A 23,817-nucleotide genomic window follows, 5' to 3' on the forward strand; every position below is an offset into this window, starting at 1 on the left:
AGTATATCTCCTAGTTTTTATAAACTGTGTTATGGCCATTTGGAATATATTGATATTTCAGAAGACCTCATAATGATGAAAGATTGTTGATGGATATATCTGCTGATTTGTGAAGCATTGACTTGAATAGCTACTAGAATCATGTAGCTGTTGCGTTGGTGTTATTTATTGCCTGGACAACTCCATCTGTCAAAATCAAAACTTTTCCTTTAATATATTAATGTCTGCAAAAATGGAGTTGAAACTGAATTTAGAAAACCCTAAGGATGTAAAGTTAACAATATCGATGTCAGCAGACTCTAAGCCTGCAACCCAGAGCCATTGAAACTTTGAGACAAAATTAAGTTCACATTAGAATAATGTAAGGTGTGTAGTCAAGTAAATGAATAGAAAAGGTTTAGAATCAGGAGTTCTCAACCCGGGTCCACCGCTATTACTAATGTAAGCTAGTTCAATAGCTTATACATTGACTCTTCCCTGGAGATTGTGAATCTTTGTTCGGGGACTGTGGGCTGGAATGTTGTCCTCAGCTAGAATACTGTGAAGGCAAGACTGTCCACCCATTAGAGAAAGGCTGTATTCACTGGCCTAAGTGCACTATGGTCCAAGGTACAATTGATAGGTGGCACACTACCTGAGAGTTTTTGAAGAGAAAGACGATGTTTGCTGTACTTTCCATGATGGAGGAGAATGAATAACCACCTGTAATTGATGGTGGCGTTGGAAGTTATGCCGCTGAGTTGAAGTCTTGAAAGGATGTTGTCAGCTTCAGGCAGGAGAATTATATCATAAATGCAAGTAAACACATATGTTATTGAAACATAAGAGCCTGCAGATGCCAGAATCTAGAGCAACAAATAATAAGACCATAATACATAAGGAGCAGAATTAATTCATTTGGTCTAATGTGGCTGCTATGTCGTTTGGTCTAATGGGGCTGCTATGCCATTTGATCATGTTAGCTGATTTATTTTTCCTTTCAACCCCATTCTCCTGCTTTCTAACCAATGCCTTATAAAGCCTCAGAGGGAATATCTCAGCTTTCTCCTGCAGAACCAATTTTAACCAATGTATGTGATGAACAGTCTGCTGGAGGAACTCAGCATTTCAAGCAGGGAGAGGGGAGGGAAATGTTCTGTCAACATCCGATGATTTATGGTTTTGTTCATAAATGCCAACAATGTATTCCTCCTCACAAATGCTACAACAGACTGTTTATTACACGCAGTACATTGTTGAGAATTGGTTGTGCAAGAGGAAGTTGGGATACTCTGAGAGGAAGCACTGCTCTGTCCACCATTTGTTACTGCTAATACTTGTTAACATAAAGCTCAGTAAAATTGGGATTAAAATACTATATGTGTTGGGTTATGAATAGGATGATGGTTTAATCTGGAACCACAGGGATTTCAAAACTCACGTAGAATTAGACTTCATAAAATTGTAAACGTTGCCAAGCTTGTAAATGGATAACACGATTAATGGGGGTCATAGGTACAGATCTTAATTAAAATTTCAAGGACCAGTATAGACTTTTCACGTAAAGCTTAAAGTAAAGTTGGTATTGCTACTAATAGTTAAGGTCACTCCAAAGCCTGGTGAGTTACAAAAATGTTCAATTCCAGAAATCTTCTCTAAACTAAGTGTCAGAATGCATTTGAATACTCACATCTGGAGCAAAAGATTACATTTTATTTTATAATCGCTAGTACAGAACCTTTCTCATGGCTAAATAAAGAGCAGCGGGTTTCAGGCTAAAATCCTACCCCTTAATAAGTTGTTTGATCTCAGTCAGTGTTTTAATTGCTGTGCTATAATCAGACTCTGCATTCCAAAGCTGTGGGGGGAAAATTCATCAGTGGTTATCCCCTGTTCACACTAAGGTAATCATAATTTATGGAGATATAACTTCAGAACTGTGCTGGGCGTGATGTTAATGCTGATTGCGAGCAAAAGATTCATTAACACTCATTGAGATAGAAATTAATTCACACTAAGTAAGATATGTGCTAAAATGGTTTTGTATAGGAAATAGTTCTTCTAAGAGTCATTGAGCATTACAGCATGGATACAGGGCTAACAGTCCAAGTGAATCCTTGCCAACCACAGTGCCCACCTAGCCAGTCCCAATTTTCTTTGTTCAGCCTATATCCCATGAAGTCTCACCCATCAATGTACCTACCCAGGTGCCTCTGAAATGATGCTGTTTTACCTGCCTCAGCCAGTTCCTGCAGCTTAATGTACTCACCACCCTGTGTGTGAACTAGGTACAGAGGAGATGTCAGGGGTAAGTTTTTTTTTTAAAAACGCAGAGAGGGGTGAGTGTGTGGAATGGGCTGCCGGCGACTGTGGTGGAGGTGGATACGATAGGGTCTTTTAAGAGATTCCTGGACAGGTACGTGGAGCTCAGAAAAATAGAGGGCTATGGGTAGCCCCTTGAAATCATTCTCCTCTTACCCTAAATCTTTCTCCTCTTACCCCCAAATCTAAGACCCCTAGTTTTGGTCTCCCCTACCCTGGGGAACTATTCCAATCTACCTTATCTATGCCTGTCATAATTTGAAACATTTCTATAAGGTTGCCCATCTTTCTTTTATGTCCTAAGAAATAAAGACCTAACCTGGCCAACTTCTCCCTATAACTCAGTCCCTCTAGTCCTGGAAACCTCCTCAAACATCTTTTCTGCACTCTTTTGAATTTAAACACGTTTCCTATAACAGCTGACCAAAACTGTATGCAGTACTCCCAATTCAGCCTCAGCAATAACTCATAATATCCCAACTCTGATACTCAGTGCCCTGACTGATGAAGACTGGCATGCTCAACGACTATTTCACCGCCCAGTTTCCACGTGATGCTGCTTTCAACAAGCTATGCACTTGTACTCCTGTCCCTCTATCCCATTTCACTCTGTATCGCCCTATGATTTATAGTACAAGCTTTACACTGGTCTGACTTTCCTAAAAACAAGCCTTCCATCTTATCTGTACCACTCATTGTCCCACTTCCCTAACTGATCAAGATCCTCTTGTAATCTATGATCGCCTTTATTCATTATCAACAACACCCCCTAATTTTGTGTCTTTCGCTGACTTACTGAACAAGCCTTTTGCATTCACGTCCAAATCATTTATATAAATAACAAATAATAAGGATCCCCACACTGACCCTTGCAGCACACCACTAATCACCGGCCTCCATTCTAAGACACAAATCTTTGTTCTTCTGTACATCACATGCATTGCCTTATGTGCGTAAATGATTGACTTACTGCATTTTTATGCTTGCTTGCGCTACTGTGATCTTCTGACTCCAGTTAAAGAACCTGCTCTGAATATCTTGCAGAGAATGTGTTCCGCTGAATCATCTGCTTTTGGTCGTTGAGTATCTTGGCCTGACTGAAAATGCACACCCAACGTTTCAGGTGATATTTGGGATGGCCCAGTAGCATAGCGATTGGTATAACGCTATTACAGCACTTGCGACCTGGGTTCAATTCTGCCGCTTTCTGTAAGGAGTTTATATGTTCGCTCCGTGACCATGTGGGTTCCTCTGGTGCTCTTGTTTCCTCCCACTTTGCAAAGATGTACTGGTTAGTGTGTTCACAAAGAGAAAATCTGCAGGTGCTGGAAATCCAAGCAGCATACACAAACTGCTGGAGGAACTCAGCAGGACAGGCAGCATCTCTGAAAAAGAGTACAGTCGACGTTTTGGGCTGAGACCCTTCAACGAGACAGAGTCCTGCTGCTACACTAGTGATATAGCAACCAAATTTTCCACTCTTTTCTTGACTGTCCTATGAGATTTGAGGTGAGCTGGTAAATTGGAACTAAAATTGGCTTGGTGGTGGGACACAACTGGCTGGTGGGGTGGAGAGATGTCTCTACCAAAGGAGGTGTAGGCGCTTCTTCCCTCTGCTAGCCTGCAGGTCACCCTTGGGCAAGGTGTATCACCTGCTTAGCCCCCCCCAATCAGGGTCATGTGAACCCGTGGGAACAGGTAGTGGATGGTCGTCCGAGGAGCTGGTGCACATCACAAGTCCTGGTTATGTGACCACTGAAGCCTGGCATACAATCTCTGATGAGTGTTGATAATGGCTGTTGTAAAACCTGTGTAATGCTTGTCTTATTTCATGTGACTAGTTGTTGTGCTCTTTATGAGAAAATCAAATTACATAGTACTACAGTACGTGCTAGTGGGCCGTCGAAAGCTCTGGCTATCAGAAGGAGGCAGTGACTAGAAAACATACACTTCTGGAAGTAAACACGAGGAATTCTGCAGATGCTGGAAATTCAAGCAACACACATCAAAGTTGCTGGTGAACGCAGCAGGTCAGGCAGCATCTCTAGGAAGAGGTACAGTCGACATTTCTGGCCGAGACCCTTGAAACGTCGACTGTACCTCTTCCTAGAGATGCTGCCTGGCCTGCTGTGTTCACCAGCAACTTTGATGTGTGTTGCTTGAATTTCCAGCATCTGTAGAATTCCTGTTGTTTGCATTTTAAAATTCGCTACTGTGAAGCCTCTTCCAGTGATGCCTACACCGAAGAAGTTTAGATCCTCCCTTCGACGGGAGTTCAGTGAAACCATCTCTCACTGCTCCCCATCTGTAATTTCTTCGGCTCTTCAACTTTTCGACCACGTTTTGACTTAGACTCCTAGTCCTGACGAAGGGTCTCGGCCTGAAACGTCGACTGTACCTCTTCCTAGAGATGCTGCCTGGCCTGCTACGTTCACTAGCAACTTTGATGTGTGTTCCTTTTCCGTTAGAATCAGTGAGATTCATTAGAATAAGCTTTATTAGTCCAATTTCCCTAACTAATTAGGTCTAGTGTTATTCACAATTTAAAGGTTTGCAGGCTGAATTTGCCTTTTTAATTTATCTCTATTTAGTTACAAAACTAACTGAATTCTTATTCTTAAGTATTATGGTTAACATCGGTTTCAGTTCCAGGTCAGTATGTCTACAAAATCAAATTCAACACCAAAAAAATACACATATATATGGCTGAATTCCTTTCATGACACTTCTCCAACATCACAACTTTTAAATTAAGTAAATTTCAATAAGTAACTTATCAAATTCTTTACAAAAATAATCAGTTCTTCCAGAAAATCAAATTCAGACCCTTTGAATGAGAAATAAACTTATACGTCGGACTGTATTAAATCCACTACATCATGAAACATTTTGTCCTTGCGCTAGTTCTTCAATCTTGAGTGGTTCACCATCTTGTTCTTGGGTTTGTTGGATGAAATAGTTGGTCATCCATGGAAAGTCAGTTCACAAAACTTAAACAAAAAAAACCTGATCTGTATACAACAGGATCTTCTTCTTCTTATCATGTCCACGGGCAGTCTGTACATGGCCCAGCCAGAACCGGACACATTTTTGCGCCTTGTTGTTGAATTCGGCAAGATCTGCAACAGTACAGGGTTCGTCTAGCGATGGGCATTGCAGGAGATGTTGCATGGTTTGTGGCTCAGTTCCACATTCACAAGCTGTCGGGCTGGTTATATATCCCCATTTGCTTAGTGACACCTTTGAACGACCTACACCAGTCCTAAGTCTGTTAAGGCACTTCCAGGTTGCCCAGTTGCAATTAGCTCCTGGGGGAAGGCTTTCATTTGGTGGAATTTTCATCTGGTGGAATTTCCACCGTTGTGGGTTGTTTGAGACTAGCGAGCCGGTCTTTCCACAAGGCGATGCGGGCTTCAGATGGGGTTGATTGTAATGGAACAACACTGTTCATGAAGCTCTTCCTTGACCTTAGGAGGCTGGGTGTAGGTGTATGACCATGTAGAGGGTGCCTCTCATCTGATGTTTGACGGAGTCATTCTTTCTTGCTGGCTACCGTTCTTCTTATATCAGGGGGAGCGATACCTGCCAGGATATATAGGCTGTTGGTGTTTGTTGGTTTTAAACAACCTGTGATAAGTCAGCAGCTTGCATTCAGAACGGCATCCATCTTCTCAGCATGAGTAGATCTTTCCCATGCAGGGCAGGCGTGTTCGGCAGTAGAATAGCAAAAAGTAAGTGCACTGGTTTGCAGTGTTTTCAAGCTTGCTCCCCATTTTGTGTTAGTGAGCTTATTCAGGCTGTTGTTTTGTGCGCTCACTTTTGCCTTTGACTTATTGATGTGGTTCTTCAAAGTGAGGCACCTGTCAAGGGTGACTCCTAGGTAGATAGGGTGCTCACAATGCCTCATTGTTGCTCCACACCAGGTTACTTTAAGCTGTCGTTTGGCTTCAAGGTTCCTGAGGTGGAATGCACAAACTTGCATCTTTGATGGGTTTGCACAGAGGTGGTTTTCTTCATTGTGGGATGTTAGTCCCTCCAAGGCCTCAGAAAGCGTTTTCTTCGCGGTGTTAAAATCAGTGCTTTGGGCAGTGATGCATAAGTCATCAGCATATATAAAACGGCATGTGACATCATCTATAGGCTGGTCATTCGTGTAGATGTTATACAGCAGCGGTGCATGCACACTTCCCTGAGGAAGACCATTCTTCTGAACACGCCACCTGCCGCGCCTCCCACCTAGTTCAACATAGAACCGGCGTGCTTTCTAACAGCTCTGTTAAATGGATATCTTTTGTCATCTCTAGGATCTTGCAGAGGAGATCACTGTCTCGTAAGCTGCTGACAAGTCTACAAAAACAGCACCTGTTACCATCCCTTGCTCAAAACCATCTTCGATATTTGCCACACCAATAAGCTGTTTGTACGCCTGATACTCAATAGCATAGCACCAACTGTAGAGGAGAAGATCATTCCAGGGCAAGCAGGTTTCCGCCCCGGCAAATCAACAACAAGCCAACTGCTCAACCTCACACACACAATACAACAGGATTACAATCTGTAAGTTCTTATACGCATTCTGTTTTCTATTTCAAAATAACTGAATATCACATTGTCCTTTCCAAACATTACTCAGTTACAGCACTACTAAACATATTTCACATACAAATTATACACTCAGAACAGTAAAAGTGTTTTAACTCACCAAACCCCTTAATGTGATTTAAGAGAACTAATTCCCAGTCACACGGTAGAGATCTTGGACACTTGTCTCTGCCGATATTGTCTCACTATAGCTGCTACTTTTTATAGCCATCACTTCAATAAACCTTCTTTCAATATTGTCTCTCCTCTGGGGGTTTCACCCTGAGGGTTTCAAGTAAGTAGGGTAAAGATACTAACTACTAATTCCACTTTCAGCATTCAATAAATTTCAATGAGATACCCTCCACATTCTAATAAATTGCAGTGTCTAGGCACAGAAACTTCAATCGCTGCTCATCTGATAACCCTTTAATTCCCTGAATCATGTTTTGAACCGCTTCTGAACCCTGTCCAATGTCAGCACATCCTTTCTTAAATAAGGAGCCCAAATCTGCTCACAATACTCCTGTGAGGCCTCACCAGTGCCTTGTCAAGCCTCAACTTTACATCTTTGCTTTTGCAGTTTATTCTAGTCCTCTTGAAATGAATGCCAACATTGCATTTGCCTTTCTCACCACTGACTCCAACTGCAAATTAACCTTTAGGGAATCCTGCATAAGGTCCTTTGCAAGTCCCTTTGCATTAAGGATTTTTGAATTTTTTTTCACCATTTCTAAAGTAGTCTGCGATTCCATTTCTTCTATCAAAATGCATGAATATACACTTCTCAACATTGCATTTCATCTGCCATTATGATATCTGCAATGTTAGGACCCATGTCGGGCCAATGCACAACCTCCAGTGACTGCAGATTCATAAAAGAGCTAAACTATTAGGCCACGTTTTCAGGTTTTTTAACATTGTAATTGGAATTCTCCCCCCTTTATTTCGTAATGAGTTCTTGTTCACTATAATTAAGTCAACAAGAAAAGAGAAATAAAACAAAGCTGAGGTGATCTCGGAAAGCTCCAGTGCCTGATTAACTCAAATCCAACTCTGTCTTGACAGTAAATGCTTGGTTACTTTAATGTAAACAAGGTTAGGACATTAAAATGAGGTTGGTTTGACAAAGAGACGCTGAAGCTATCAGACTAAACTGTGATGGAATTAACACACCGCTAACAATTCCCAGCTGCCTGCATGTACCTGTCATTCTTACTGCACCCAGGAGTTGTTGAAAGGCCTCAAAAATGAGTAAGCGACCAGGAACATTCTGCACACTGAGGTCCAGCTCCTGAGATACTCTGTTTGCTTTGGATACTAAGCTGAGGGTGAGCCTTTATCCCACCACAAGCCTGTTATGTATTTTTTTCACATTTTAGTTATCAGGAGACATTTAAAAACTCCTTTTGTAAATTGTACGAGCTCCAGTCCCAAATCAGAAATAATTAGCGGATTCCCGGGTCAGTATTGTAAAATCCCAGAACGAACACGGTCCACTTTTGTTCTCCACGGTACTTGTCCAGAGTGAGGGGATTCTGCACCTGTCGCTCAATACATCCAAGCCCTATAGTGGCACCACACAAGTCTTATGGGAAAGGCTAAATGCTGCCAGTTCCATGACCAATGCAACTCAGCCCACGCCTCCATAACTATCTGACTCAGTGGTTAGCGCGAAGCTATTACAGCTTGGGGTGTCGGAGTTCGGCATTCAATTCCAACGTCACTTGTAAGGAGTCTGTGCATCCTCCCCATGGTTGTGTGGGTTTCCTCAATGTGTTCTGTTTTTCTCACAGGGTCCAAAGGTATACTGGTTAGTAAGCTAATTGTCTCATGATTAGGCTGGGGTTAAATCAGTGGGTTGCTGGTGGCGTGTTTCGAAGGTCTGTAAGAACTTACTCCACACTGCATCTCTAAAAAATAATATTGGATCATTTCAAAGTTAAAGTACATTTATTAACAAAGTACATATATGTCACCATATTAAAAAACCTGATGGATTCATTTTCTTTTAGGTATTTACAGGAAAATGAAGAAATATAAGAGAATTTATGAAAAAAGCTATACATAAATAAAGACTAACAAGCAACCAATGTGCAAAAGAAGACAAATCCTGCAAATGGTGAAAGGTCTTAATAAGTGGATGTGGAGAGGATGTTTCCTCTGGTGGGAGAGTCTAAGACCAGAGGACACAGCCTCAGAATAGAGGGGCATCCTTTTAGAATGGAGATAAGAAGGAATCTCTTTAGCTAGAGCATGGTGAATCTGTGGAATTCTTTGCCACAGGCAGCTGTGGAGGCCAAGTCTTTATGTATCTTTAAGGTAGAAGTTGATAGATTCTTGATTAGTCAGGACATGAAGGGATATGGGGAGAAGGCAGGAGATTGGGGCTGAGAGGAAAATTGAATCAGCCATGATGAAATGGCAGAGCAGACTCAATGGGCCAAATGGCCTAATTCTGCTCCTAAATCTATGGTCTTATGGTCAAATAAAAATAATAATAATAATAACACTGAGAACATGAGTTGTAGAGTCATTGAAATTGAGTCTGTAGCTTATGGAGTCAGTTCAGTGTGGAGGTGAGTGAAGTTATCCATGCTAATTCAGGTGCCTAATGATTGAAGGGTAATAACTGTTCCTGAACTTGTTGGTGTGGGACTTAAGGCTCCAGTATCTCCTGCCCGATGCTAGTAAGGGGAAAAGAGCATGGCTGGATGGTGGGGTTCCTTGATGATAGGTGCTGCTTTCTTAAGACATTGTTCCTTTTAGATGTGCTCAATGGTTCGCCCCATTCCTTCACAAGCACAGTGGAGTACTGCATGTTTGAGGATTATACTATGCCAGGCCCCCTGTTGGCTGAAAGATGAGATTATTTAAAATGTGCTATTAAAACAATGTATGTTCTTTCCCATGATTAAAGGACTGATTTAAAAGGAAATTTCTGACAATTCATTTTGAGCTGCATCAGAAACAAGTCCTGGCCTGCACACCTATATGAATTTGATTTTTAAATAAATTATCGCAGTTCCTTTACATGTGATCTTGATAAAACATAGAACATAGAAATCTACAGCACATTACAGGCCCTTCGGCCCACAATGTTGTGCCAACTATGTACCTATTCTAGAGACTGCCTAGAATTACCCTACTGCAGAGCCCTCTTTTTTTCTAAGCTCCATGTATCTATCTCAAAGTCTCTTAAAAAGACCCTATTGTATCCGCTTCTACCACCGTCACACCCACCGCTCTGTGTGAAAATCTTACCCGACATCCCCTCTGTACCTACTTCCAAGCATCTTAAATGGTTGAAAATCGTTACATTTACATATAATTCTCCTTCAGCATTTGCGAGCCAGTGAATTTTATTTAATGGAAACTTAATGCAAATTGTGTCAAAACATGCTGAGCAGATGAATACTTGGCTGATTCAGAGCCCTCTGGCACCTTTCCTTAATGGTCCAAACAGCTGAGTTGATCACAGTGACATGAGATCAGTGCTTTTAATGGAGGGGCACAGAGCTTCAGTAATTAGATGTTCAGCTCTCTCAGTGAAGATCACTGTGCAGCAGTGCCAAAGTCCTTGTAAATTACATAGAATTACATAGGATGTAAAGTATAAAAATAGACGTTGGGTCCAACAGGTCACACGCTCCTCCTCCTACCCCTCTTCAGCTAAGCTGTCCATTCCTTCCTTTGTACACGCAGTGGCCAATTTATTAGGTACATCTGCTCATTAATGAAATTATCTAATCAGCCAATCATGTGGCAGCAACTCAATGCATTAAAAACATGTGGACATCATCAAAAGGTTCAGTTGTTGTTCAGACCAAACGTCAGAATGGGGAAAAAATGTGAACCATGGAACTTTGGAATGATTGTTGGTGACAGATGGGCTGGCTTGAGTGTCTCAGGCAGTGCTGATCTCCTGGGATTTTCATGCACAAGTCTCTAGAGTTTACAGTCAATGGTGCAAGTGACAAAAAGACCCAGTAGTAACAGTTCTGTGGGTGAAAATGAGAGAGATCAGAGGAGAATGGCCAGACTGGTTCAAGCTGACAAGAAAGTGACGTAACTCAAATAAACACGCATTACAACAGTGGTGTACAAAAGAGCATCACTGAAAGCACAAAATGTCGAACCTTGTAGTGAATGGGCTACAGCAGTAGAAGACCACACTGGGTCTCACTCCTGTACCGACTAAAGTGGCCACTGAGTGTATGTCACCTAGGTGCTCCCAGTATCCTTGATGGCAAAGAATGTGTAATGGAATAAAGTCACTCTCACTCCGATTTGACATGCCTGCACTGGAGTGGTAATATGCTGTATTTTTGAGCTTTCCCTCTGTCCCTTTTCTTTCCTCCTGATCTATCCAGTTCTTCCTACAGCTACCAAAGAAACCCAGTTTCTTTTCCCTCTTCCACCCACTCCATCTCTCTATCACCCATACACTCCTCCCACTGGTTTCTTCCCCTACTGTTCCCATCTGCCCTGCCCAGCTCCCTTGCTTGATTCCACACGCTACTTTCCACTCCTATCAGATTCATCTATCTTCAGCCTTTTGTCACCTCTATCTATTACCTCCCAGCCTCTGTCACTGTTCCATTCTGCCCTCCATTATCCTGTCACCCTTCCTCAACTGGATCCACCAATCATGTGCTAGCTCTGGCTGCACCCCTTCTCTTCACCTTCTTCCCATCACCCTGACACAGTGGTGTCAAAAAAACAACCTCTCCCTCAATGTCACAAAATCAAAGGAGCTGGTTGTGGACTACAGGAGGAATGGAGACAGGCTAACCTCTATTGACATCAATGGATCTGGGGTTGAGAGGGTGAACAGCTTTAAGTTCCTCGGCATAAACATCACTGAGGATCTCATGTCGTCTGTACATCCCAGCTGTGGTGAAAAACGCGCAACGCCTCTTTCACCTCAGACGGTTGAAGAAGTTTGGCATGAGTCCCCAAATCCAAAGGACTTTTTACAGGGGCACAATTGAGAACATCCTGATTGGCTGCATCACTGCCTGGTGTGGGAACTGTACTTCCCTCAATCGCAGGACTCTGCAGAGAGTGGTGCAGACAGCCCAGCGCATGGGTAGTTGTGAACTTCCCACTATTCAGGATATTTACAGAGACAGGTATGTAAAAAGGGCCCGAAGGATCATTGGGAACTCGAGTCACCCCAACCACAAACTGTTCCAGCTGCTACCATTCGGGAAACAGTACCACAGCATAAAAGCCAGGACCAACAGGCTCTGGGACAGCTTCTTCCACCAGGCCATCAGACTGATTAATTCATGCTGATACAATTGTATTTCTATGTTATATTGACTGTCCTGTTGTACATACTATTTAATATAAGTTACTATAAAATAGCACATTGCACATTTAGACAGAGATGTAACGTAAAGATTTTTACTCCTCGTGTATCTGAAGGATGTAAGTGAGAAAGTGAATTCAATTCAATTCTATTCTATTCGGCCTTTCTTTACCCTCTTGCTTTCAATCATGGTCTCAGCATCAATTAGTTATTTTTTGAATGACTGAACTCTTATCGGGCTTCCAGCCAGGTACAGGTATCATTTATAGTTGACATTTTGATGATAAACTCTCCCATCTTCTTCATCCCTGACACGTTGATTATGATTGATGCCTGTGCCTGGCTGGAAGCCCGAGAAGAGTTTATTCGTCATATACACCAGGAAAACACTAGCTCAATTTTTATTAATTTTTTATTTGCACAATTTGTCTTCTTTTGCACATTGAGTGTTTGTCAGTCTTTGTTTATCTATAATTTTTCATACATTCAATTGTATTTCTTTATTTTCCTGTGAATGCCTGCAAGATAATAAACCTCAAGGTAGTATATGGTGACATATACATACTTTGATACTAAATTTACTTTGCCTTTGAATTTGAGATGAGGGGTCTCGATTCAAAAATCGACTATCCATTTTCCTCCACAGATTCTACCCAACCCGTTGAGTTCCAGCAGCTAAAAAACTTCTGATTCCAGTGTCTACAGTCTCTTGTATCCTCACTTAATATTCTTGTCTGTTGAGAACCAAGTGTGCATCCACTCCTTTTGTCAGAGAATCCCACCTGTCTGACACCCTTTGTGCGAGGAGGCATCCAACTGAACCTGGAGTGATGCCTGGCAGTTTAAAAACCAGCTTCAAGATCAGTGGGTTAGAAATTAATCTGTGCAACTTCAGACAAAAATTATGCATTCTGAAATCAGTTTAACCTAGCGTTGAGCATTTCTATGCGTATTTCAGGGTGTCCAAACACGCTTAAGGGAAATCAACTCTTGACTTTTTGGTAGGATTTCATCTCCATTGCATCCTGTCTAAAACTCCCACAACTGCTATCAACTGCGACACAATAATCAAAAATAGCAACTCTGAGATTTTCAATCTGATTGGTCTGAATTTTTCTTGCAGATCAAGCAGATTTTAGAAATCCCGTAACCTGTAAAAAGTGTTATTTGAAGGGCCTGCATCCAAACTTGCTCTCACTCAGATTGGTGACATTCTGTTGCCTCAAACAAAGTCTTACACATTTGGCTGGAATGTCAAGGTCATTTTCAGCTTCATGACCTAAGAGACGTTCCTGGTTGCTGCTGCTGATCTCTACCATAACTTATAAGAGTTTGCTGCTCACTAGTGCATTCACGAGTTCACCCAAAAGTAATTATGAAGGAGAGAAGACATTTATTTTCTCCAGCCTACAGAATCAGATAGAGTTGGTATGGACATTTTCTTGCATTGTGGAAGCATTTATAAAGTGCACTCTTGCCTTTATGGAGCTTTCCCAGGCAAACTGTTTTGCTGTAGCCCTTGAGACTCTGTGTGACTCCCTTACACCAAGAACGTGCCTCCTATATAGGCACTGTTTTTAACAACATGCCCAAGGATATGCTGTCTTATTGCTGCTACAATCAGGAAGAAGTTACAGGAGCCTCAGGATTCATACCACCAGGTTCAAGAACAGTTACTCAGACATCCCACCCTGCAAAAACTCATTTCAGGGAGGTAGCACCATCAATTTGCGGGAGACTTCCGGGAGAGGTGGGATGTCTGCAATAGAGTAGCTCCTTAGTAGCTGGCCAGCTAGTTTAAATAACGTTAGCTATGCTAATGAATGAATGACACCTGTTAAACTCACCTCAACATGTCTTTTACAGTCTTAACCCACCATGGGCAATAGAAAAGTCACTGTTGCAAACAGTGCAGTGAGCAACACTGTCATTATTTTGACCCCTATTAGGCAGGGGTACACTTTAGTGTAGTCTGGGGTGACGTATGTTTTATATTTTTTTTGGAACACTCTGCCATGGTGCACTCTCGCTCGCGCGCGCTCTCTCTCTCTCTCTCTCTCTCTCTCGTGGTCGCTCGCGCGCTCTCAAGCACTCTCGCTTGCTTTCTCGCTCGCTCTCTCTCGCTTTCTCACACACTCACTTGCCTTCGCTCTCTCTCATGCTCTCGCTTGCTTTCTCTCTCGCTCTGTCTCTCGTGGTCGCTCTCATGCTCTCTCTTGCTTTTCTCTCGCTCGCTCTCAAAAAAATTGATTTCTGTGATATTGTATATAATTTGCGGGCATCAGGGAGCCACTACTAATATGCGGGAGACTCCCGGAAGTTCTGGGAGAGGTGAGATGTCTGGTTACTATCCCTCAACCATCAGGTTCTTGAACCAAAGGGGATAACTTCACTCAAATTCACTTGCCCATCATTGAAATGTTTCCACAACCAATGGACTCACTTTCAATAACTCTTCATTTCATGTTCTTGATATTTATTGCTTATTTACTTATTATTATTTCTTCCATTTGTATTTGCACAGTTTGTTGTCATCTGCACTTTGGTTGAACACCCTGGTTGGGCAATCTTTCATTGATACTGTTATGGTTATTACGATTTACTTTTTTGCTGGTTCAGCACAACATTGTGGGCCAAAGGGCCTGTTCCTTTGCTGCACTGTTCTATGACCTATTCCATAGATTTATTGAATATACCCATAAGAAAATGAATATTAACATTGCATATGTACTTTGATAATAAAATTTACTTTGAACTTTGTGAATTATCTCCAACCAGCCTCTCCTCCCACTCCTCACCCCAATCTTTCTGGCACTTACTTATTCGGTAGCAGCACTCCCCAGTAGCTGGAAGAGTGTTACTTGCATTGTGATATGTCTCATTAAGCATGATAAAATTGGTTTAACAGTTTCAGGTCAGTTTAGTAAACTTGTAATGAAATGCTCAATGATGTGTTAACAGCCATGACCATACTGTAAGAAAATTAAGTTGCTGGACTAAATTACAATAGCTGCAAGAACTTGCAATGTACTGCAAAACTAACAATATTAATTTTAGCATAGTGACATGAGGTAAATTTATTGCTGTTTAACACACCTTGATATTGAAGATGTCATTTTTTTTGCAATTTGTACAAAAAGCATCAGGTTGACCCTCAGTGTCACTTAAACTTTAAACTAGGAATGCAATTTCTAGCCAAGTATCTTTCAACTTTGCAGTCTGATTATTGTCTTTGTAATCTCCCAGTAATTTCTTTTCTCCTTTGAGATGCCCTCTTCTGTTCCCATTTCCTCAAGTTTAATTTGTGTGGGCCATTTTTCATGCTCTTAAAATGTTTTTTTTAATGCATTTGTGTTGCACAGTCATTTCTGAGATGATGTTGTGTTATTTAACGTCTTTTATTAATTGGGTGCATCACTCAACCCATGAACTCCCTCTGTGAGATGGAGCTTTCTGTTATTTACCCTGTCCTGTTTGCCCTGTTCCTTTTCATCCGAATTAATTGATTTGATTAAAATTTGTTTGTCCATATCTGATGATAGAAAATGTCTTTAGTTTTCTCTTTCTTGTTACTGGTTGACTCACTTACCTTTTTTTTCAATTGGAGGTTTCTAGAGTTCATAATTATTTTCCTTTTATTGGCACCAGCACTGTTTACTCCGTGTCCTGCAATCAGAGGCACTTCTCACCAGCCTCTCCCTTGTGTACCTATCATCATTATAAAACAAAGTGTGACTGTTTGCTTGTATGATACAGTATGCATCTGTTTAAAGTGCCACTTTATAAGATGTTAGAATTAAATTCCTCTCAACCCCCTGACCTCGAGCATTCGTGATTAGAAAAAGAAATTGATTTGTATAGATTTGAATTTCTTTTTCTATCAGTTTTCATGACAAGATTGGGTGATATGACACAGAAGGAGATTCATGTTTTGATCAATTAAGCCAACTCCTAGACTTTCTCCATAGCCCTGTGCAACTTCCTCCTTCAAGAGCCCACTGTTGTCTGTAAGGAGTTTGTACGTTCTCCCTGTGACTGCATGGGTTTCCTCTGGGTGCTCTGGTTTCCTCCCAGTTGGTCACTGTAAATTGTCCTGTGATTAGGTTTGCATTAAACCAGGGGATTGCTGGGTGGCATAGCTCGAATAAATAAATGGATAGTTTACCCAATTATCTTGTGGAAGTTCTTGTTAAATCTGCTTCCACCATCCTTTCAGGGGGTGCATTTTCATGCTGCGTAAAATTCATTCTCTTCCTCTCTCCTCTGCTGTGTTTCCCATTTGGAGGTTAGTATTATGGTTGACTGGCAGATGGCTTTAGGTTGTGACTGAGTCCAGTGAAGATTGTAGCAAAAAAAACAGTTAAAGTACACAACATAGTGTTTCTAGTAATTCAAGTTCCTTTAGACAATTAACAGGAAATAAATTGTGTTTGTACTTAACTTACTCAAGCAATGTTTAACAACTGTTATTAAGAAGCAAGTCAATAAAGGATTAGTAGTGTGCACTGTCCTTATTACGACTCTTTGAAGCAATCGAAGTTAAAGTTGTGTTTATTGTCATATACACAAGTACATATGTGCACAGGTGCTATGAAAATCATAACTGGCACATAGCATCATATAAGCCACATTCACAAGAAAAACGTAAGTTAAACGGAAGAAGCTGCAGAAGATCGTGAACACGGTGCAGCACATCACACAAACCAATCTTCCGTCCTTGGACTCACTTTACACCGCACACTGTCAGAGCAGTGCTGCCAGGATAATCAAGGACACGACCCACCCAGCCAACACACTTTTCATCCCTCTTCCCTCTGGGAGAAGGCTCGTACGGCCAGATTTGGGATTTGGGAACAGCTTCTTTCCAACTGTGATAAGACTGCTGAACAGATCCTGATCCCAATCTGGGCTGTACCCTTCAAATATCCGGACCTGCCTCTCAGTTTTTTTGCACTACCTTACTTTCCATGTTCTATTTTCTATTTATGATTTATAATTTAAATTTTTAATACTTATGCATCGATTTGTACTCCAGGGAGTGGGAAGCGCGGAATCAAATATCGCTGTGACGATTGTATGTTCTAGTATCAATTGTTTGGTGACAATAAAGTATAAAGTATAAATGTACTGTAAATTATTTACAATTAATGCAAGAAAGAATGTGATTAGAACAAAAAAACAGTCCATTTTAGTGCCGAATGACCAAAGTGACCATAGTGTTATCAAACTGTATTGATTAGGGTTTTGTCAGTTTTTTCAAAAGGGAAGAGAAGGGAGTTCTTGAACATAATGGTGTGGACCTCAGGCTTCTGCACCTCCTGCCCAATAGTAGCTGCATAAAGATGGCCTGGCCAGGTGGTGATGATTTTTCTTATTGATAGATGTTGCTTTCTTGAGGCAACATCTCCTGTAGATACCACCAGTGGTGGGGATGGATGTGCCTGTGATGCATTAGGCAGAGTCCACTACCTTCTGAGGCTTGCTTGCATTCAAATTACCATACCAGATCATAATGTAACCAGTCTACATATTTTCAACAGTGCATCTGTAAAAACTGAAGTGTTTAGTGATGCCAGGCCACCTAAGGAAGTAAGGATGCTGATGGATAAACACAAGAGGTTCTGCAAATGCTGGAAATCTTGAGCAATCCACACAGAACACTGAACTACCAGCATCTATGGAGGGGAATAAGCATCTGACCGAGACTCTTCATCGTCCTGTTGAAGGATCTGAGCTAGAAACATTGAAAGATGCTAGCATGCTTTTCTTATGATTGTATCTATATATTGAACGTAGTAAGGTCATCCAAATGGTTAATGCCCAGGAATTCTTATTTCTATTTTTTAAAATATTATTCGTTTTTTAGAAAATTAGTGTCACTGGCTAGTCCAGAATTTATTGCCCATCTTTTGTGAACCACCTTCAAATTCTGCAACTGTTTGATGAGGGTAGTTCCGCAGTGTTGTTGGGGAGGAGGTTACAAGATTTAGATCTAGCACTGATGAAGGAATGGAGATAGAAACCTAGAGGCTGCATTATGAGATACACCTGCCTGCTCATGCAAATATCTAATCAGTCAATCGCGTGGCAGCAACTCAATACATTAAATGATCAAGAGGTTCATTTGTTGTTGAGAGCAAACATCAGAATGGGGAATAAATGTGATCTAAGTGACTTTGACCATGAAATGATGGTTTGTGCCAGACGGGATGGTTTAAGTATTTCAGAGATTGCGGATCTCTTGGAATCCTCACACACAACAGTCTGCAGAGTTTACGGAGAATGGTGCAGAAGACAAAATATGTCCAACGAGTTGCATTTCTGTGGGTGATAACACCTTCTTAATGGGAGAAGCCCGTGGAAAATGGCCATACTGGTTCAAGCTAACAGGAAGGCAACAGGAACTCAAGTAACCACACGTTACAACAGTGGTGTGCAGAAGAGCATCTCTGAATGTATAACACATCGAACCTTGATGTGGGTGGGCTACACTCAGCAGACACTTTATTTGATACACTCGTGTACTTATAAGGTGGCTACTGAGTGTACTTCCAAATTTATTGTGGAGAATGGAACAGATTCTATGTATGGACTATTCCCTTGCACTTAATGACCTGGTTGCTGGTGACAGCATTCGCACATTTGAGAGGTGCTGTTGGAGTAGCTGAAAGTGCCTGCAGTGCAATTTGTAAATGCTTCATGCTGTATTCGAGGACATGAATATTTATGTAATAGATGCTGTGCCAGTTAGGTTGTCTGCTTTCTCTGGGATGGAGTAAAGACTCTTCGCTGTAGCTGAACTCGAGGCAAGTGAAGAGTACTTCATCATCACATTTGATTGTAAAAATTATGTATAGAGATTTATTATCCATCTGTTGCATTAAATATACTGTGTAGAAACAGTACCATATCATATTTTGTCTCTGAGATTCCATTAAGTATATATAAAAACTGTTGCTATGAGGATTGTTACGTACCCCGTAACTGGGTTGCCAAACCAGCAGAAATGGATCACTCAGTTGGAGTCTGGATTACTAGAACTAAGAAAGTTTTATTAAAGAAACAAACAACGCAGTACTCTAATCAAAAGGATAATAAATGCAACAGTTCAGCAATGATAAACACACGTACACAGAATTAAGATAACAGGATTAATGAAGCTCTATCGTTGTCTAGGGGTAAATGACCAGTTTCAAAGTGACGCAAAGTTCAGTTCAATTTAGTTCAGTTCAGTTCGCAGTAATCACTGCCGTGACGATGGGCAGTGGGGGGGAGGAGAGAGAGAGCAAAACGAATGAATATTCAAGGCTTCCAGACAGACCTTCGCAGTCAGCTTTCGGGCGAGTCCTTCGTGATGTCATCTGAGGTCACCGACCGTGACCCCTCCGTTTCCAGATACGATCGTTTCCCTGCGCTGAACCTGGCACCCAGGCAAGGGTGGACACACACCAGGTTCCCGCCGATTGTGCCTTTCCACCCTGTGTGTTTATGGCCCGGTACTTCTCACGGACTTGTGAGAGACGCACCGCTTCCAGGGTCTTGTTACCTCAGGTGTCGTGTGTGTGCTGCCTTAGCAAACCTGTCCCTTTTTATCCCCCTGCTGGGGTATCGCCTGTCCATCACTTCCAACAGTTCAGGGTTCAAAGGGTGAGCCGCTCTTGACAGCTCTCCTTCCTTCATTAACATCTCCAAATGCTGCTCCATTGTTTTCCTTATCTCTCTCTCCTGAAGACAGGTGGCAGACCAACTGCTGATTCCACTGGTGCCAGCCCAGGCCAGCTACATCTCAATCTATGTGTATTCTTGTCACAGGATCTAGTATGAACTTTATTCAAGGATGAAAGATCGGATTTATTCACCATATACATTCACATGTATGAGGAGTTTGTTGTTGTGTGTCAATGCAATTTGCAACAAAATACAATGGTAAACAATTATAAAGAAGAAAGGATTATATAAAATATAAAGTTAGAGGTTAAAGTAAGGATGAGGAATGAAATATTTATAAATACACAAATAACATGTATTTACAATGTAAACAGCATTATAAAAAGTATTTTGAAGTGCTTATAGTGCAGTGATGGGATTATAGACGGAGGGTTGGGAGATGCTAACTAGATGGTTGATCAGATTAACTTTTTATGATGCTTTTATGACCATATGATGTCCTATACTGTAGTGCTTTTGGAAAAGGCAGTTTAACTACAGTACTTGAACTGTGGGTAGTAAAACTGACTGGGGATAAACATTGAAACAGTAACCAACTGGATGGAGAGCATTTTTGATTCAAATGTTCAGAAGAGACATTTTTTTAAAGCCTTTGATCTTGTCCCTAGATAGTTTGCAACTTGGTTGTGATGAGTGGGAAGAATGAAGGAGGCAATGTCTGGAATCTACGACCATTGCTCAAGCATTTCCTACAAGTAAATAACTAAATTCAAGTCACTTGCTGTTTTTAAACCCTGAGCTTGGTTACATTGTACATTGAGTTGCTTGTAAAATTCTGCTGACAAGACACAAGGACCCAGCTTACATTGTACATTGAGTTGCTTGTAAAATTCTGCTGACAAGACACAAGGACCCAGCTTAAAATTACAGCTTTTTGCTTTTTATAAGGTGGTTTGCATGTGGGAAATAAGTCTTGATACAGTGACGTAAGTGTGAGAAATGCACACTAGATATAAGGGAGTTGTACATGCGAACAGGTTTCAATAGACATTTATTGCATATTGAAATATTTTGCTGAGTTATTCCTTCAATAAAAATAAAAGAAAAAATACACCTGCATTTATATGGTGTTTTTCAGAACATTTCAAAGCACTCTTGATGTAATTCAGGAAATTTAGCAGCCAATTTGCACAAAGCAAAATTGAATTTGCTGAAAACAGCAAATTCAAAACAACCAGGTAAATTATTTTCCACTTATTAATTGAATGGGAAATTTGAACTAGACCACCAGGGGAAATCTGCTTTTCTTCCTCAGAAAAATACCCTTAGGATGTCTTACATCAACTAACGAAAAGGACCTCAATTTGATATCAGTAATGTCAAAATTTGTAGTATAGCATAGCACCTAGAAACAACATCTGCCATTTGGGAAGGTGCTGCTTATCACTGGCTGAGGAAAATGGTTTGATCCAGGCCTGGTGCCAGAGAGATGAATGAAAGGCCTTGCTGCTATGGTATTTCTGGGTGGGAGGGGGAATAGGAAGGTTGTGGCTATCCAGAGATGAACATAAACCTTGTGGTGTTATAGACTGAGGGAGAGGGGTTGGGGAAGATGGGGTCAGGGCTAAGTGTCCGGAAGATTAGGTATCTGAACAATGTCAGATGCATAAGGACGATTCACAACAGGAAGCGCCCTGCCAAAATAGCACAGTTCATCTTAAAAATGCTCACGGAGGTGCTCTGCTTTGGGGAAAAAAATCTGTCATTGACATGTGAGACTGAGAAAAACGTGCTGCAGTATAAATCAGAATTTTATGTCATTCCCATCATATCAATGCACAATGTCTTAGTGTGGCCTGGGCGTTGATGTAACAGCAGACAGGTATCTAAAACTCACTGAAGATGCACCAGCTGTTTGACAAAACATATCATTTGAATGCCTTGGTTTTCTATAGTAACTGAACACCATGGACAACCCTGTTTCTCATACCATTGAGCTCTTTCAAAGCAAGTAAATTTAATAATCGGGGTGGCAGTGGGCAGTATTTTATTTTTGTCTTTCTACCTGTCCTCATTCATAATGATGATTAGAAAACTCCTTCCCTTAAAAAGTTATTCAGGATTTGCTCGTTGGTATCCAATTCACAATGTCACTGGCAAGCCTCCCCCCGTTTTATCATAACAGAGTGGGTGCTGAAGCCACCCTAGTCTGGAGTGTTTGCCTCACACTGTGTAATTAGGAGTAGGCACAGGGAATTTGTGACATTTGTGATATTTATTTGATGAGCAATCTCCTTCTTGTTTTATGTTACATTATCAAGTCAGCCATCAATGCTCATCTACATCAATTAATAGTGATGTTGCTATCAGCGTCTGTTAAGAAATCATTAATATTAAAGATTGAGGCTGTTTGCTTGGCAACGTGAAATGATCCGTTATATTATTTTCTTACGGGCATGGCAGCCTGCAATAGCACGTTCTCTAAAACAAGGCATAACCCAATAAAAATGGTTCTTTAATAAAGAGTTTAACCACAACAGGAGCAAGGAAAGCTTTAATAATAACGTTGTCACCAGTGTGCCCTACACACTGCAGTTCCCGCAGCGGTGACCAGTTGTGATGGCAGCGAGTTTTATGTATCTTGACGTCTCTGCCTCTAGCACCAGTTGGAGCTCTGTCTAAGCTGGAGTCCAAATGTGAAAACAATAAAGATGGCTTCAAGTGCCTGAAGCCCAATATTGTCCTTGCAGTGGCTTGAAATAAAATCTGTGGTAGACTGTAAATAGCTTGGGTAACTACACCCTACCTACTTGGTAGAGACAGCAGCTCAAATTTGGCATCTCCTTTAGAATCAATTGGCATAAAATTGTTCCTCTCATAGGGATAAGGTGCTAGATTCAGGGAAACAAATGTTCCATAGCTGCATTGAGGATTGCCTTGTTGCTTAAATAAATCCACCCCTTCCACACAGACATCCCTCCCCTCTCCCAACTTCCCTGGTCCTCCAGTTGGGTGAACCCCATAGCCACTTGATCAAAGTCCACAAGGGGGATTCAAATCCCTGATATCTCCTCCAACCAGTCACTTATCCAAAGGCACCTCTATCCCCCATTCCTAGCCTAGTCGTGTTAAATGCCTTCTACTTCCCAGCCACATCATCCTGACCCCCAAGCCACAATTGGTATGGACATAAATGTTCAAGTCCATACACTTCAATCTTCTAAAGTTTAAAGTTCAAAGTATGTCACTATATACAACACTTGAGAGTCATTTTCTTGCAGGTATACTCAATAAATCTATAGAATAATAACCATAACAGAATCGATGAAAGTCTGCACTGGTGTTCAGCTAGTGTGCAAAAGACAAAAAAAAAACTGCAAATACAAAAACAAAGAAATAATAATAACAAATAAATAAGCAATAAGTATTGAGAACATGAGATCAAGAGTCCTTGAAAGTGAGTCTATTGGTTGTGGGAATATTTCAATGATGGGGCAAGTGAAGATGAGTGAAATTAACTCCTTTGGTTCAAGAACCTGATGATTGAAGAGTAGTAACTGTAAAAGTCAAAGTAACTCTTGAAGTCAAAGTTGATCCTGAAGCAGTGCACTGATTTACCTTCTCTAAACTGTTACTAATCTAAAGTCATCAAGCACTGATAAATGATGAGGTTGAGGAATGTTCAAGCATTGACTGTGTGGTTAGAAGAGGTTGTCTTCATAATTTGTGTATATTATGCTGCCTGTTCCATGAATGAATCCTGTCTTTCAGGTGTCACTATGAAGCTGATGGATGAAGTGGCTGGCATAGTTGCTGCTCGTCATTGCAAGACAAATATCGTGACTGCATCTGTGGATGCCATCAATTTCCATCAGAAGATTGAGAAAGGTACTACACTTGCCACTTTAAATCTCCATATCCTTTTGTCACGCAGCAGCATTAACGTTTTG

General features: G+C 41.2%; 1 protein-coding gene across 4 annotated transcripts in view; it reads left to right on the forward strand.

The window, feature by feature from the left end:
- The window catches only part of acot7 (acyl-CoA thioesterase 7), a 257,856-nt gene that overhangs the window by 149,666 nt on the left and 84,373 nt on the right, over positions 1–23,817 (forward strand). For all 4 annotated transcript variants that reach the window (XM_072245005.1, XM_072245006.1, XM_072245008.1 and 1 more), the window contains one exon: positions 23,639–23,755. In XM_072245005.1, coding sequence (XP_072101106.1) covers positions 23,639–23,755 — 117 coding nt within the window. The remainder of the gene's footprint in view (positions 1–23,638; positions 23,756–23,817) is intronic.

This window comes from Mobula birostris, chromosome 27, assembly GCF_030028105.1.
Source record: "Mobula birostris isolate sMobBir1 chromosome 27, sMobBir1.hap1, whole genome shotgun sequence".
In the NCBI taxonomy this organism is placed as follows: Eukaryota; Metazoa; Chordata; class Chondrichthyes; order Myliobatiformes; family Myliobatidae; genus Mobula; species Mobula birostris.